General features: G+C 35.1%; 1 protein-coding gene across 4 annotated transcripts; it reads left to right on the top strand.

Annotated features, from left to right (window-relative positions):
* The first annotated feature begins 1,660 nt into the window (after positions 1-1,660).
* LOC107716025 (AP-1 complex-associated regulatory protein-like) lies at positions 1,661-9,715 on the top strand. Of its 4 annotated transcripts, XM_016522338.1 has the most exons (11): positions 1,661-1,742; positions 2,614-2,839; positions 3,768-3,816; positions 3,915-3,941; positions 4,028-4,053; positions 4,513-4,609; positions 4,829-4,927; positions 5,599-5,672; positions 6,821-6,891; positions 7,005-7,112; positions 9,194-9,715. In XM_016522338.1, exons 2-11 carry the CDS (start codon positions 2,769-2,771, stop codon positions 9,469-9,471), a joined length of 900 nt encoding a protein of 299 aa, XP_016377824.1. In that variant the 5' UTR covers positions 1,661-1,742; positions 2,614-2,768; the 3' UTR covers positions 9,472-9,715. The 4 variants fall into 4 exon arrangements, with proteins under 4 accessions (XP_016377824.1, XP_016377825.1, XP_016377823.1 ...); XM_016522339.1 differs by lacking the exon at positions 2,614-2,839 and having other exon boundaries at positions 1,661-1,968; XM_016522337.1 differs by lacking the exon at positions 1,661-1,742 and having other exon boundaries at positions 2,604-2,839.
* The last annotated feature ends 8,028 nt before the right edge of the window (positions 9,716-17,743 follow it).

Below are 17,743 nucleotides of genomic sequence, written 5' to 3'. Positions count from 1 at the left end.
TTTTGAATATGGATATTTTTCTTACAAAAATGCATCTATTCGCTACAGGAGGCCTTTGTTCACCCCCCGCAGCCGTGTGAGGCACTTTTTATTATGGATGGATGCGCTTTATTTCACTTCTTTTGGACTGATGAACTGCAACACCCGCTGACTGCCATTAAACAGCTTGGAAGAACAAAGACAATTTTTAATATAGCTCTGACTGGATTCGTCTGAAAGAAGAAAGTCATATACACCTAGGATGCCTTGAGGGTGAGTAATTCATGGGATAATTTTCATTTTTGGGTGAACTAACCCTTTAATGCAGTTCACGCAGGGTGGAGCTAGGGTTGGCCACCTCACCCATAACTGCTGCTTCTGTCTCTTTTTTTTGACAAGAATTGTGTTTATTTAGACGCAAAATGTCTTTACGACCACATCATTCGGTAAAACCGAATTTTCCTGTCATGTCAGCCGCTTTACTGTACTCGTAGTGCATGCTCTTCAATTGCTTACACACAAATACGGCGAAGCGTGCTGTAGCCTGTATAATTTCATATTAATGCGCGAATGAAACTACAAGCATGTGTGTCAGATTAGCATCATGTTCAACATTAGCAGCTCTTAAAGTAATAGCAGCTGCTGCGATGTCTGTTAATCAAAGAAGAAAATAAAAAAGATGAAATCAATAACTTTTGTAGCTTTAAGGATTAATCAATATTTAATTTAGAATTTAGTGTTTGATAACTTTATTCAATTTCTGTATTTTTCCTGAAGGGCACAGGTAAATATGACATTTATTATAATGTGTTTATGTGAAGATTGCTTTAAATTCACTTAAATTAGAAGTTATTTTTTAAAGTCGAATACATTTTAAAATTGATAGCTCTCAATTATACTGTAATGTTAGTATAGTCAACATTACATATATCAATGGTTAAATATTAGGAAAAATAATTTCCTAGAGACATCAGTAGTATTGGTATCAGTGATACTCACCTTCAGTTATAAAAAAGTTAATATACTGTCTTTATGTAGTTTAATTATTGCAATATAAAATTAAAAATGTATATTTAAAAACTTTAATATATATATATATATATATATATATATATTTACTTCCTCTGGGATGTTTTAACTACATTTTTTATGTCAAAGGGGAGCATGAAGCTTGGATCGCAAAATTTATTTACATTATATTTACATGGCCATTCTATACTACGAATTTAGTCAAAGGTAAATGGTATGACAGACAGTAGGATTTCTAGAAAGAAAATCTAGAAAGGACACAGAAGAAAAAAAATCATACGGATTTGAAGTAACATAAGGGGGAGACAATGATGATGATAGAAATTTCATTTTGGGCAAAACAAATATGCATAGTTTAGGGCAAGCATAGCACATCATTACAACACGTGCTTATATATAGGCCTATAGGCTTGTTGATGTAAAAAGTTACGCTTACAATAGTTATAAACTTATCATAGTTCTTCATTATTAGCACCACCTGCAGTATCCTAACTATGATTTATTAGAGAAAACTCTGGTTACCATGGTAATTTTAAGTACGGATGATCTCTGTCGGCCCCCAGTGTTTCGGTCGCGTCATTACAGCACTTGAGCCTCGCGACTTGCCGTAGTTTAAACATTAATCACATGTATGAGTTGTCAAGAAGAAGAAACAATAAAGGCTTTTAGGCCGGAGCTGAGAATGCGAGCCATGGGCGATGAATGATGCCGCTGCGAGAGCGAAGTGTCCGCAGGTGACTCACCTGTGCGAACCGGTCGTGTGCCAGCGCTCAGCGCTCAAACGAGTCATGCAGAATAAAGTCCTCGCGTCCAAAGCAGTGCGTAAAGAAACAGGATACGGATCCGGAATGGAAGAGTAGCTGATACATACACCGGATCCGTGCATGCCATGGGGAACTGTTGGGCTCAATGTTTTGGGCTCTTTAGACAGGAAGCAAACAGGATACAAAGAGGAGGAGGGTGAGTCATTCATGGGGATTGTTATTTAATATGAAAAAAAAAAAAGGGATCTGTGATCTTTGGCTGCATGATTCGCCGACTGTCAGGTGCTTTTCATTGGAAAACCATCGAACAGCCAGTGAACAGTTGAAAAACGCTGAATCTTTTTTTTTTTTTAAACAATTGACTCAAAACAGTTAATACAACTTTACAGTTACATTAAATGCACAGAATTTGTATAAGTAGAAAGTAACTGATAGCAGTCCCATTAGTGAAGTTCATTGCAAGAACGAATCGTTCTTTTGAAATGATTCTTTATAATGATTCATTTGAGTCGATTCGCATTGTGTTTGAGAATCACTTCACTCTGGAAGAATTAAGGGACTCATATTGTGATCAAGTATGTAATTGCACATACTTAGTTATTGCAAAATTAATATATAAAAATAACAAATTCATTTCACAATTTTGAGTGATGATTCGAATCATTTTTTGAAACGAATTGTCCGACCGAACCGATTCGCTTAAATGATTCAGACTTATCAATGCTACTCTAGTTTCCGCATTAGTTGATGTCTGTTCTCAGAACCACGCCCAGAGTCCTTTTGTGAATCCGCCCTGGGACGTCTGTCTTATGATGCCGCTGCGAGAGCGAAGTGTCCGCAGGTGACTCACCTGTGCGAACCGGTCGTGTGCCAGCGCTCAGCGCTCAAACGAGTCATGCAGAATAAAGTCCTCGCGTCCAAAGCAGTGCGTAAAGAAACAGGATACGGATCCGGAATGGAAGAGTAGCTGATACATACACCGGATCCGTGCATGCCATGGGGAACTGTTGGGCTCAATGTTTTGGGCTCTTTAGACAGGAAGCAAACAGGATACAAAGAGGAGGAGGGTGAGTCATTCATGGGGATTGTTATTTAATATGAAAAAAAAAAAAGGGATCTGTGATCTTTGGCTGCATGATTCGCCGACTGTCAGGTGCTTTTCATTGGAAAACCATCGAACAGCCAGTGAACAGTTGAAAAACGCTGAATCTTTTTTTTTTTTTAAACAATTGACTCAAAACAGTTAATACAACTTTACAGTTACATTAAATGCACAGAATTTGTATAAGTAGAAAGTAACTGATAGCAGTCCCATTAGTGAAGTTCATTGCAAGAACGAATCGTTCTTTTGAAATGATTCTTTATAATGATTCATTTGAGTCGATTCGCATTGTGTTTGAGAATCACTTCACTCTGGAAGAATTAAGGGACTCATATTGTGATCAAGTATGTAATTGCACATACTTAGTTATTGCAAAATTAATATATAAAAATAACATTCATTTCACAATTTTGAGTGATGATTCGAATCATTTTTTGAAACGAATTGTCCGACCGATCCGATTCGCTTAAATGATTCAGACTTATCAATGCTACTCTAGTTTCCGCATTAGTTGATGTCTGTTCTCAGAACCACGCCCAGAGTCCTTTTGTGAATCCGCCCTGGGACGTCAGTCTTGTCATCATGCGTGTCTATTCGAATTAATATATTAGATCTAAAATAGAACAAGATACATTTTACACTCAATAGTTTTTAATGTTCTTTGTAGAGTCTTAGATTATGACTAGTATTGTTTTGAAAAGTCTCCATTTGATGCTTCTCAGAATAGAATCTCAGAATCTTTTTTTAACTACAAGTGATGATCATATTGGACAGTACTGTTACTTAAATCATGTTTTGAAGTATTTTAATACACTCTGCCAGGAGGAAGTGAATGTTACCTCACATATAACATGTCTGGCCTGATGACTGATTATTCCTTTTTTTAACATTAGGTCAAAGTACTTCAGAAGCAGCACAGCTGGGGAGCACTATACCATTGAGGTGCAGCCATCATAATTAATTTAAAACTGAAGATAATCATTTATTTAAAAAAAATAATCTCTGTGCAGTTAGAGTGACTTCTATGCATTTGGTTACAGTTTGAGAACCTTGTGGAGAGCGATGAGGTGAGGACAAACTTCCAGAACCACAATCACGATATTACAATATTCCTCTTTTGCTTAGACGTCAACACTTTTGTCTTCTTTTTCAGGGTGAGAGTTCACAAAGCTGCCCCAGGTATAATATTATTTGGTCTGGATTCTTTTATCTGTATTTTACAGTTGGGTCACTAAACGCCTGACTGGTTTATTAACTGCAGACACCTTAGTTCATATTTGATTTGTGGCAGTTGAAAACTGTGTTTTTTTTAGCACTGGAACATGTTCTCCTCATAATCAAATACTAATTTTGCTGCATAATGAACTTTTGAAGACAGTATTATTGAGTCTTGATTTGAGGACAGTGACTTCAATTTTGTTCTATCAATGTGAGTATTGTAAACTGTTTAAACTGTATCCAAATGTCACTTAAAGGTATAATCCACCCCAGAATGAAATTTCTATTATCATTTACTCCCCGTCATGTTGTTCCACATGACCAACTTACAACTGTTATTAGTCACATTCCTCTCAGATCAGCATTTTGATTGGCCGATGGAGACTGTGAACTAAACTCTCTCTCCTGTCATTGGTCCAGACCCGTCAGCGAAGAGGAGATTAATCACTTGAAGGAGCAATGCTACACTGCCATCTCAGACAAACAGGTGCTGATTGACGAAAAGCTGAATGCAGAGGTACAGCAAGTCATCATATGTGAAATAGAGATCAATTTCATGTTGACTTTTAAATGGTCAAGTTCAGAACATGTTGCCACAAAACAATGTTTACCTTTAAGTTAGAGCTTATGTTGAGTTTATGCTTTCATTTGTTGCGTTCCATTGCTTTGGTTTTTCGCCCCTGCTTTTATTTCTGAGTTTAGTTAACCTTCCCTTTCTGTTGTGATTTCTGCCCAGTTAGTGGCAGAAGAGGAGAAGTTAAGGCTAGAAGAGGAGGCTGTTTTTGCAGCTCAGCGCGAGGCAGCGCGGCTCGCTAAGGAACGAAAGCTAAAGGAGGTGAGGCGTTCGCACTGAGCACGCCCAGCCCTTCTATTAACCCCGCCCATTAACCTTCAGCCACACCCCTTTCATTTATGACACGCCTGCAGCTCTGTGTAATAACAGATTCTGATTTTAACAGGAATAGTTACTTGAGTTTGTAAGTTATGCATTGTATATCATGTTTTTTGTTAAAATTAGACTCATCTTTGAAATGTGCTGTATATAGATTATGACTTGCAATGAATAGTTATAAACAGGATTGAAGGCTCTTAACGTCGGTCCATCGTCAAGTATTGATCAACGTCTTGTGAATAAACTCAGCACTTAATGCAGATACAAGTAAAATCGATCTGCTTCCAAGAAAACCTTCTCCACTTAAAACTAACTAAACCACATGTCTCTTATTTCCTCCTGTGTTATTAGCATTTTTCTTCTTAATTTGCCCTCATGTGCTCTGTTCATTTTTATTTCCTGTTATTTTGCTTTCTACCATGATTTGTGTGTTTGACCATCTGCTAATATTACATTTGGTGTCTGTTTCCCAGTAGGGCACTAAACTTTGGCACAAACAGTTAGAAATAATTTTAGCAATGCATTTTTTTTGAAAATCAGAGCGATAGCATAGTGCTTGGTGAAATATTAGTGGAAGTGAGTCAGTCGTCATTTTTAAAATGTTGTGTTTTCAGGGAAAGCAGCAGCAGCGGCTGCAGAGGACCAAACCCAGATCAGAACCAGAGAGGAATGACCCTCGGCACAAACCGTGAGTTCATTCTACTCTAAAATAAATGTAAATGATATTCAGTGACACAAAAAAAAAAAAAAAAAAAAAGTATGAGTGTCATTGCATTTCAAACAAATGAAATTGGACTTTTCTTCATAAATAGCGTCCTTTTATTTTGAGCTTATATAGAATTTATATTATGTTTGTTATAATATATTTGTTTTAGTACCTTTTGAAAAGTATTATATTATCTACTTGCGATTTTTCTGACAAAAAGTCTGATTGAAATAGTAGTGGAAAATAAATACACCCAGTTTAGCTGTGCTTGTTTGTAGGGCTACACAATTTGGCCAAACTTTTGTGATTTATATTATCAATATGGCTATGAAATAATATAAATAATAATGATAGTAATAGTAATACTTATTATTGTTATTATTATTATTTGTACTGATAATACTATTAATAAATAAAAAAAATACTAAAAGACAAAATAAGAAATATCACACTTGTAATATTTTACTGTAAATTAAAAAATGAGTATTTAAGAAAAATAATATAATAATTTAACTTGCATTACAAACACATAGTACATATTTTAATGAAATCACAGCCTTTTGGGATTTGATAATCACACTAAGCCATATCACAACCTTAGCTTTTCTTTGATTCGTCATGCAGCCCTGGTATACTGTATATATTATTATATGTATTATTTTGTATTGCATAATTTCAAACTTATTTTTACTAGTTTCATTAAAGCAGGGTTTCACAAACTGGGGTTAGTGAGGGAACTGCTGGGGGGTTGCGAGTTTATGAAAAGCTAATGTAGATGTTAAATAAAAAATGTAAATAACAGTCAAATCCTTTACTGAAAAAAACATGAAATATTTAGTTGTTTACCGTCATGTCAACAGAGAACCGTGGATATATGTTGTTAAATTATTAAAATATTAACTTAAAATCTCAGTGGGAAAACATTTTAGGTTGAAGGGGTTCAGCTCACACAAAAATTAAAGTGTGCTAGTGGTTCTTACTTGTGGTGTTTTTTAATTGTCAGGAATTTATAAAATCACAGTAATGTTGCACCAGAATGATCAGGTGATACATCTATGGTGATAACAGCAGTGTTTTGCAGATGGCTGATGTAACTGTGTGTGTGTGTGTGTGTGTGTGTGTTTCTGCAGCAAAGCAAATGCAGAGTTTGAGGTGTACCTGCAGAGTGTGAAGGCTCAATCTGAAGCGTTTCGCAGTAACAGTGAGTTCCCATTAACACATTTCAATTCAAATATTACAGAATACATGAATTTCAATGAAAGAGTATTAATCTCTAAATGCTAAAATATTATCTTTTTTTCTGTGTGTGTTTAGGACTCGGCTCTGAGACGAATGTGGTGACCCCGAACACGGAGAGCAGCTGGGACTATACCAGTAAGACTGATGCCACCTCACTGGACCTGGAGTGGGAGGATGAGGAGGGTGAGTCACTTCACTGAACCTTCTTGCGTTCAGTAATCATTTATTATATGCAAGAGTCAAGTCAAAACATGCCAGTTTGAGTTGAGCTTTAAATGCCACTTCCAAGTCAGGTCTGGCTAAGCATTTGTTTTCAGCATTTCAGTAACATTTTGCATTATGGTTTCATTTGTTGGGATTGGTGAATTACATTAGTTGACATGTAGAGATGCACCGATCGACTGGCCAGGGACCAGAATTAGCCGATTTTCCGAATGACCGGCCCGGAATGGTGACCAGTGAGAGAACATCTGTAACTTTGTCCAGATTGGGGGAATTGTAATATTTAATAACTTATGTTTGTTTTTTTGTTTTTTTTAATTAAAAAGTATTGATTTTTGTTTGTATATGCTGTCAATTATAGTTTTTAGAAAGAAAATCGGAATCGGCAAAAATCGGTATCGGCAGGTCACACTTACAAAAAAAAATTGGAAATCGGAATCGGCCAAGAAAATTGCAATTGGTGCATCTCTATTGACATGAACTATAAATGAACAGTACTTATGCAGCATTTATTAATCTTTGTTAATGTCAGGGTTATTATAGTTAACTAAAGCTAAAAGTAAAACCATTGCTTTGAATAAAAAAAAATATATAAATTAACTATTTTCCAAGGCAACATTTCACTTTTTTTATTTTCCAGAATTAGCCGATTTTCCGAATGACCGGCCCGGAATGGTGACCAGTGAGAGAACATCTGTAACTTTGTCCAGATTGGGGGAATTGTAATATTTAATAACTTATGTTTGTTTTTTTGTTTTTTTTAATTAAAAAGTATTGATTTTTGTTTGTATATGCTGTCAATTATAGTTTTTAGAAAGAAAATCGGAATCGGCAAAAATCGGTATCGGCAGGTCACACTTACAAAAAAAAATTGGAAATCGGAATCGGCCAAGAAAATTGCAATTGGTGCATCTCTATTGACATGAACTATAAATGAACAGTACTTATGCAGCATTTATTAATCTTTGTTAATGTTAGGGATTTATAGTTAACTAAAGCTAAAAGTAAAACCATTGCTTGGAATAAAAAAAAATATATAAATTAACTATTTTCCAAGGCAACATTTCACTTTTTTTATTTTATTTTAACCTGAAGTATTAAAATAAATAAACTAAAACTAATACATAATTAATAAAAACAGTATATACATTTAAAGACAAATAATAAAAATGACCAAAAATACAGCTTACTAACTAAAATTAAAGGGAAAATAAAATCTATAAATATATAATTCAAAATATGAATAAAGTTTATTATAGTATATCAGTGATGTTAAAAACACAGGTTCGTGCAAATTTTAACATTTATTAATTAACTTATGAAAGCAGCATTTGTCTTATAACATCAATACAACATGAACAAGCAAGAAAAATTTGTATGTTTTTCCTCACATTAACAAACATGAATACATTTTGTAAAAATATGGTGTTCATAGTTTATTATCTACTATATTAAATATTACACATGAGACTTTGTGAACATTTCAAATGTTCTCAGATATTTTAAAGGGGTTATATGATGCTTTTTTAAAAGATCATTATTTTGTGTATTTGGTGTAACAGAATATGTTGACATGCTTTTCAAAAAACACATTATTTTTAAAATACTGTACATTATTGTACACATAGTGAGGTAGATATGTGGGGGCGTGTTAGAACGAGCCGTTTTAGGGGGGCGTGGCAGAGTCTTAACTTTGATAAAGAATATCTCTTTGGTTTTGAGACTTTAGTCTTTGCAACTTCAGGGATCTTATCTATGCACAATCAGCTTGTAACACCCCAAAGAGAAAGGAAAACTTGAAATCACATCATATGACCCATTTAAAGAAACTTAACAGTTTTTGTAAAAATGTTCTTGCATTATATAAAACAGTAATATTCTGAAGTATTATTACAATTAAAAATAACTATTTTCTATTGTAATATATTTTAAAGTGTAATTTATTCCTGTGATGCAAAGCTGGATTTTCAGCATCATTACTCCAGTGGCATATTAATGAATTAATGTAATTCATAATTTAATTAATACGTGGCATTATACAGGAATGAATCAGATGGGTCCTGCATGGGAGCGTTCCAAGACGGAGGAGGACATTTTACGTGCGGCCCTTCGCCCCGGCGGGAAACAGCTGGACAGCGGCCCCACCTCCACCTCTGAGGACTCCAACGCTCTGGAGTGGGAGAACGACTTTGTCAACGCACATCCAGAGGACAGCGGTGACCACGGTGATGAAGACTTTGAGGGATTTGTTAATCCAGTACTGGACACACCCACTGAGGAGGCGGGGCAAAAGGCCAGCTCTGACCAACAGGAGAGATAGTCTACAGCAAGAGACAGTGAGACTACAGCAACTTCAAATGCCTCATTCAGATTCAGTGTAATATGACTACAGACGGTCCAGTTAACCTAATGTAGAAAACTAAATTCATAATTCATAACAAGGAAAAGAAATGCTTCATATGATTTCTACTTTGTCATGGGTTCATGAATGTGTCATGGGTTCATGAATGTTTCATGACGTTCACATGGGTGTGAATGTTTCATGAAAATCTGGTCATGACTGATCCCAAAAAATTATATATTTATTTTTTACTATATATACATACATTATTTTTTTTATATTGACATTCTCATTACTGTAATGAAGTCAATGTTTTAATTTGAGATTTATAATTCAAATTTTGAGTAATTTAATACAATAATTTCTTACTTTTTAATTTGGCAAAAAATCAATACAATAAATTTAAGCATGATATTTCTCAATTTAAAGGGTTAGTTCTCCCCAAAACGAAAATTGTCATCATGTACTCACCCTCATGTTGTAACAAACCTGTAAGAGGTTCTTTCTTCTGTTTAACAGGAAAAAAAGATATTTTGAAGAATGTTGGTAACCAGTCAGTTGCTGGTAGCCATTCACCTCCATAATATGAAAAAAATACTATGGAAGTCAAAGGCTACCAGCAAGTGTTTGGCTATTCTTTAAAATATCATCTTGTGTGTTCGATTCTTACAGGTTTGGAATGACATGAGGTGCGTAAATAATGACAAAATGTTCATTTTTGGGTAAACTTTTTTGCCTTTAAATATGGCATATTAGGTTGACATTATGGTAATGAGAATTGATGGGAAATGAAATCAGTGGTCCACAAAAATTAAAATCTTAAATCTTAATGGACCTAACAAAAGGCTTCATTTTCTTTATGCAATATCTAATTTCATTTGGGATGAAATATGACCTGGTCATGTTCTTGACAGATTTCATGAGATTCACTCCATTAGGTCACAGATTCATTAGGATTTGCGTTCCACAGGTTAATTTGCTCCTGTTTTGAGTTATTAGATGCATCTGTAATTTATATATGAATTTCCGTTTGGTAACTGGGTTGAGTTTTTAAATGAACTCTGGAAATGTCTTGCGTTAATACTTCATGAGATTTAAAAAAATGTTTTAGTTCAGCCTTATTTCAGAAGTTTTCATTGGAGAACTGAATCAAGTGCAATTTTAGAAGATGAGGGAAGTTTCTCAAAAGCCACAGATGTTTTCTAGATTCATCATACATTTTTATTTGTATGGTTATTGTGATAAGTCATCAGACGGACCATCTCTCATTTAACTTGTGACTGTCAGGGAATGAGACACTTGACAGTTTTAAGGGAATGATCTTCTCTCTAAAAATGTATTGCCTCAAGGATAAAATGCGTTGGAACACATTTAAGTTCCATACGTGCTTTTAAATTGGTCACTGTATGTCTGCCTGTATGAGTCTGTGGGTTAAAGGGTTTGTGGTGGACGCTTCTTGGAAACCGCTAGTTAATGAGCCTGTTCTTCACATTCACAACTGCATTTTTGGACAAAATGGATCTTGAAGAGGGAAAATACTTTGTGGTGAAACAACTGCATTTTTTTGGACAAAATGGGTCTTGAAGAGGGAAAATACTTTATGGTGAAACATAAATCTTCATATGCTACCTCTGGTTTTGATAATCCGGATGTTATTGAATGAATTAATGCTTAGAAATGATCAGTGATTTGATTTGGGTATCCTCCTAATCTTTCAGGAGCATGTCCAGGTTGTATTTAAAAAAGAAATATTATTTTTCATAAAGAAAATTAAGCATTTTTTCCCCCATTGATTGACATTATTTTTTTATGAAAATTAAGCACATTTTGATCACCAGTTCTTATTACTGTATTTCCAAAACCTCTTATTTTCTTTCCTGTAATGTGAAAAAAAAAAAAAAATGTCACTTACAATAACACACAAATAATCACAGTAGATCTAAAAAAGGTGTATGTGCTTATTATTTCATTTATTGTCGAGGTGAAATATAACCTGGACATGAAAAAAAAAAACTATTTGGGGGTATGAAATGATTTATGGTATGAAATAATTTCTCTATTTGATTTTGGGGTTACATATGACCTGGACAATTTTCTGATGTTCACCCAACAAGCTTAATTGCTAATGGTAATGTAAATTTGTTTTGTTAGAATGATAGAATGCTTCATCATTCGGTAAGGAATTAGCTTTATGTCAGTCTTTGAATGCTCATAAAATTGACTCGCCTGCATCTTGTTTCCTCTGTCTGCCTCATACATTGATCCCCATATTTCCCTCAGATTGGAGTCTGAATTCAACCTAATGCTTTTAAATGAATGCTGATCTGTATATAATGGATTGTAAAGCAGACACTAAAGGCCTTGAAGAGCAGTGGAGACTCGTGTTTGACGAGGCCGAGGTCTGTAATCTAGTAGTGTTGTCTAGAACATCAGTGCACAAGAGCTTCTGTACAGCACAATCATGTCACGTTATTTTCTTATTCTACCAGCACACCTCAAAAGAGACGTATTCATGTCATCTGAATGTAAATTATGTGTGATCAATGCAGTGTTTTTTCTTCTTTTCTCTGTCTTTTGAGTTGATCACGTAACTCGTCCTGTTTGAAGAGTTTGGGAGCACATATGCAAAAATACATGAATGTTTGTCCACTGGTCGGTGTTGAACAGGCCCACGTGATTGTAAATATCATGTGTAGCTATTGTGTGCAATGATGACATTTGTTTTTGTTGGTGTATCTAAATTACTGCAGGGTTAGCAGCAGCTTTAACAGATTCCCAAGTTAAAATTTGGGACTATTGATACTGTTACCTGGCCTTTTTTTATATTAGAGCAAGTGTGTATGTTGTGTGAATGGATCAGTAATGGATGTTCTCAATTTAAGGAAAATAAAAAGGATAATGCTGAACATTCCAAGAAAGGGCCTGGAAATCTTCCAAAGCGCTTCCCAACTCTTCAACAGAGCTGTGTTGAACGGTTTTATTTTCTGAGTGTTTGTGAAGAACCTGTCATATTTCAGATAAACTGAATGTAACTACAGTTTTCATAATTCCAATCTACCTTACATAAGACTTTGGTTTAGATCTGACTGCTAATAAAAAAATAACGTCATTACATCCCGTCTGTTTGCTTTTATATGAGGGAAAATTAATTTGATGTAATATGCTGGTCTGTTTAGTTTGGGGACAGACTGTATACATTCTTTTCCCCTCTCAATTTTTTAAAGTATTTTTTTCTTCTGCGGTTAAAAATGGTAGGCTAATTTAATTTCCTTTTAATATCATATCTTTACTCTGGTTATATTTGGCTTTCTTTAGGCTTCATTTCAGGCTCTAGTGCAGGGGTGGCGAACGTCGGTCCTGGAGAGCCGCAGCCCTGCGGAGTTTTGCTTCAATCCTAATCAAACACACCTTAATAAGCTAATCAAGGTCTGAAGGGTTACTAGAAAGCTACAGGCAGGTGAGTTTTAATTAGGGTTGGAGCTGTACTCTGCAGGGCTGTGGCTCTCCAGGACCGGAGTTCGCCACCGCTGCTCTAGTGGGTATGTTGCCATAACACCTTTGACAAACTAGTTTCTTTCAGTTATTTTTAGAGTTTTTCCTGCATATTTTATCCATATTCGTCTCATTTCTTTGCCTTGTTAACTAAATTTCACATGCCAGGTATTGTATTATACTTTTTGTTTTTCCTGCGTATTCTCATATTGCATTAGTTACGTATACAACATCTCATCAAGAAAGGAGTTCTCATCATCTCAGGAGTTTGAAAACAAGTTTGAAACAAATGTGAAGTACCACTATTATTCTGCTTTTATAACATTGAACAATGAAAACAAATATTATAAATATTATTATAATAGAAAAAAAAAAATATATATATATATATATAAAATGCCTTTCATGCTTGTTCATTTTGCGCCATGATTACGATCTGGCAGTAATATTTTGACCTCTCATTGATTTTTATCATAATATGATAAATAGTAGATTTCATACTCAGTCAAAACACCAGTGATGTGAATTTGTGAACCGAAACATTTCTCCAGAGGAGCTACACTCAGTGTAATGGCACAAACTAACCTGCAGGTGGCGGTGTACTTCCACAAATGGAATCAATGAATCAAACACACCTGCAGGATGTCAAGAGCTCTGGACATCCCTAGAGTAGCTATGGTATAAAAACTAATGAAAATAATTACAAATAATCAAATATATAAATAATATAGTTAAGTTAACCACAAAAACAACACTTTGTTCTGCATTTGCATTTCATTCAGATGTGCAATACTTCAATTATAGTATCTAACTCGGTGTAAATGAATTATAGGCAGTTTTTCTGCAGGGTATTGAGGGTTCTCGGTTGGAGGTCATAGAGTTTTCTCTTTTCTTACAAGTGCAGTGATACAGGGATTTTTGTCTCCTTCACAAGACGAAAGCATTAGCCCAGGGGAAAGAGCCTTGAGGTAAAAATAAATTGCTCTTTTTCTCTCCTGTCTGCAGCTCCAACAACACACGCTCAGAAGGGAAACCAAAATGAAGATATACGACACACACACAGACAGAGAGAGAGATTGCCATTAATGCTCTTATTTGATCAATAGCATCATTGTGGTCTAATGAAATGAAACCGACGCCAGTTTCAGTAACAGATATTTTATGATCGGTTTTTTATTTCTTCCAAATGAAAGTGTACAGCCTCAGATCAGTGCTTGAGGAAGGGAAATGTACCGGTAGAGATAAAAATGTGTTACGCTTTTCTAATTTCCTGCTGTTGAATATGACTAATGATTTAATAGTGATGTGAAAAACTAAGGAACTTGAATGAAGGCCTTCAGTTGCTTTGGTTGGTTTGACATCTATTGATAAAGACTACAAATTGTTAATAGTACTCAAAAATGAAAATTCTGCCATTCAGACAATATTTACTCACTATTTTATCATTCCAAACACACAACCTTTTCTTCAGTCATCACAAATGATGTGAGGCAGAAGATATTTAGGAAAGATTTTCAACAAACAACACTTAAAATTTTAACTTACAAGCAGAATGTGTGTTTTGATGTCTTAACTTCTCTTTCTCTTCTTCACTTTAATTCTCTCGTGTTACAATTCCTGGTATAAAATATAAATGTATTACAGTTAAATTTGGTCAATTGAAAATAAACATTCCCTTTTCTTGATCCTCCTCTGAGATCTTTAGTCAATTATATGGAGAGGAAAATAACAAGCGCTGACTGACCTCTCACTGAAAGAAGCTGGCTGGAATACAAAAGCACACTTTGGAGACAAAGAAATCAATAAAGATGTTTTGATGGGTTTATGTGAAGCTGATCTGCTTGGTGTGGCATAAAAGGCGTCCATGAGAGATCTAAACAGACACGGAGTCACAAGAAAGCATACAATGTGTGATGCTGAAATTCATTCTACAGGAATCTAGGGGTGTTTAATAGCCAATTCATTAGATATTCAAACCCTAATGTGGCGGTAAGTGGGGTTAAAGGTCAAATTTGGGCAAAAGAACTGAACTTTGAGCGAGTTCTCTCAACCGACCTTTATCTCAAGTGTCACTCATCAGAGTCTACCAAGGAACAACCTGAGAACTTCAATTTTCACCTTATAATAACCACCATCCCATTTCTTCTTAACTGTGAGCAGGATTCAATTTAGCTTTTAAGAAAGGTTTGGTGTTTGGTATAAGACAGCCTTTCCTTAGTGTCTAGGTCAATTTACTATGCAATATATAAACTAGCAGAACAGTGCACTGGCCTATAGCATTATAAGCCAGCTAACAACAGCAGTTATGGATTTTAAGATAAAGATCATATCTCTTTAATAGATAGCTTGGGGACAAACATGAGATTTAATCCAAAGATAATAAATAGATATTATATTTATTTTGGATTGTGTGTTTTTCTCTTTTTGTGCCCAATAACTGAGTCGGAGACACTACAGTCAGAGCTGGGTAGATTACTTTGGAATTGTAGTCCGTTACTGATTCCAAATTACATGACAAAAATTTTAGTTAGTAACATAATCCATTACATTACACATTTTAGGTAATGCAATCAGACTACTTTTAGATTACTTGTTACCTAAATCATTTATCACATTGATTTAAATAGGATAATCTCATACCATACTGATATAAAAATACAAAGAGTAAGAAAATATATTCCATTCGTTGTAATTAATAACATTACATTACTTTTGTTACGTTAAGGTTTCCCAAACTGGGGTTTGTAAATGAACTGCAGGGGCTTCATGAGTTTAATGAAAAGCTAATAACGAATTAAATCATAAAAATGGAAAATTGAAACAAGTCATTTTAGAAAAAAACAGCATAAAAACAAATATTGAATTTGTGTTGCAGTCTATGCAGGGTCAGAGAGCTCTTCAATTTCATAAAAAAATTTGTTAATTTGTGTTCTGAAAATGAATGAAGTCTTACGGGTTTGGAACGACATGAGGGTGAGTAATTAATGACAGAATTTTCATTTTGGGGTGAACTATCCCTTTAACGGATCTCGTAGGACTCGTGCATTCAGGTGCTGTATTCTTGCCTCAGCTCTTTTTAAAGATTAATCACTATTGATAATGAATTTATGTTCCTCTGAAAATGTGCTGCTGAAGATAAAAGGGTCTGTAATGCTAGAGTAAAGGAGTGGTGTTTGGGCCTTTGGGTTTTTGCTGATGTCTGTGATCTTGTAATAACTAAGATCCATTATAATGTCGGCAGTCAGACATTCTCAGCTTCATTCTCCTTCCCTCAGTTTCATTCTATCGTGTTGGATTAAATATTGATGGGTTCTGAAAATCCAACCTTGTGGATGAGGATGGAACAGAGCAACTGTTATGGCCGAGATGTTAAGGCGTTGGACTCAAATCCAATGGGGTTCCCCTGCGCAGGTTCAAATCCTGCTCACAGCAAAATTGGATTGGCTCCAGTTAATATTAATGAATGTGCATGCGTGGCGAGTAGTTGGGTTTCCACTGTGCTACGTGACGCATTCAGAGAGCATTTTAGCTGCAAATGTGGTAAGTAGGCTATCTCTGTATGTGATTTAAGTGATCTGACCACAAATGTTTTAGATCTCATTTCCACCTGTATTTAGCATTGACCACTTGTGATTGGATCACAAAAAAGTAGCCTATGTGATATATAAGCAATATCACACTCGTAGATGTGAGATATGGCTGTATATCGGCACGGCTGTGATTCGGCCGTAGGTAATCACAGCGTGCTGATATACAGCCATATCTCACATCTACGAGTGTTATATTGCGTTTATACAACAGGTCGACGGCACGAGTATGTAAATACATAAACAAAATAACAACGGAGTGTGTTTAAAAGCCCTCTTTTGTGCTGAACTACTTCCTTCCGCCACGGATCCAAATGTCAGTTTGACAGTTAAACAGCTGAGCCCAAGCCTCCATTACTAATTTCAAAATGTCACTTTAGTACTAGTAACGAAGGAACGTTGAGTTGCTTCATTGAAAGCTTATTGTATTACTGCATTAAAAGCAGTGTATTATGTATAGTAGATAATGTGAGAGAGATGGACTGAGCGAGTGTGATTACCTGCATCTGATACAGCATTCATTCTTCAGATCATTCTCATATCACAATAAACATAAGTTTGAATATCTGCTGAGGAAAGCCTTATCTTTGTCGTAATGTTAATATCCTTTCATCTGTTATTTTTATTTTTCAAAGTAAAAGTCTTCACTGCTGACTCACTCATAAAAACAGTCTATTGTCGCCATCTAATGGCGGAACAATATAACTAAAATCACCATCACGAACACGCACTGTTTCTCAATACTAAACACTATTATTAAATACTATTATTTATATAAAATATTATTTATTGAATAATAATATTTAATAAACAACAACAACAACAACAGCCATCAAAAAAGTTGCTAGGCAATTCAGTCAAAAGTACAAAGGCAGCGCTCTGATATACACATGTAGACATTAGTGCCAGCCGTAAATTCCAGAAGATCTAGCTGAGGTGAGGCACTCTCGGGCGGCTTCATAAGCGAAGAACGGCCGCTGACCATCTGGAGCTCACATGTCCAAAAACATTGACGCAAATTTTCAAATAGATGTTATCTTTATTAACAAACTGCATTTTTTAATTATAAACAAGTACATTCTCGCCTGCAAACCTCTTAAAACTACATTCCGTGACACAAAAACTGTAATATTTATAAAATGATACTGGATTTGGGCATCCGCCAGAAGGAA

Source organism: Sinocyclocheilus rhinocerous, unplaced genomic scaffold (genome assembly GCF_001515625.1).
Source record: "Sinocyclocheilus rhinocerous isolate Xijiao unplaced genomic scaffold, SAMN03320098_v1.1 scaffold720, whole genome shotgun sequence".
In the NCBI taxonomy this organism is placed as follows: Eukaryota; Metazoa; Chordata; class Actinopteri; order Cypriniformes; family Cyprinidae; genus Sinocyclocheilus; species Sinocyclocheilus rhinocerous.
This window is presented reverse-complemented; position numbering and strand designations above follow the sequence as displayed.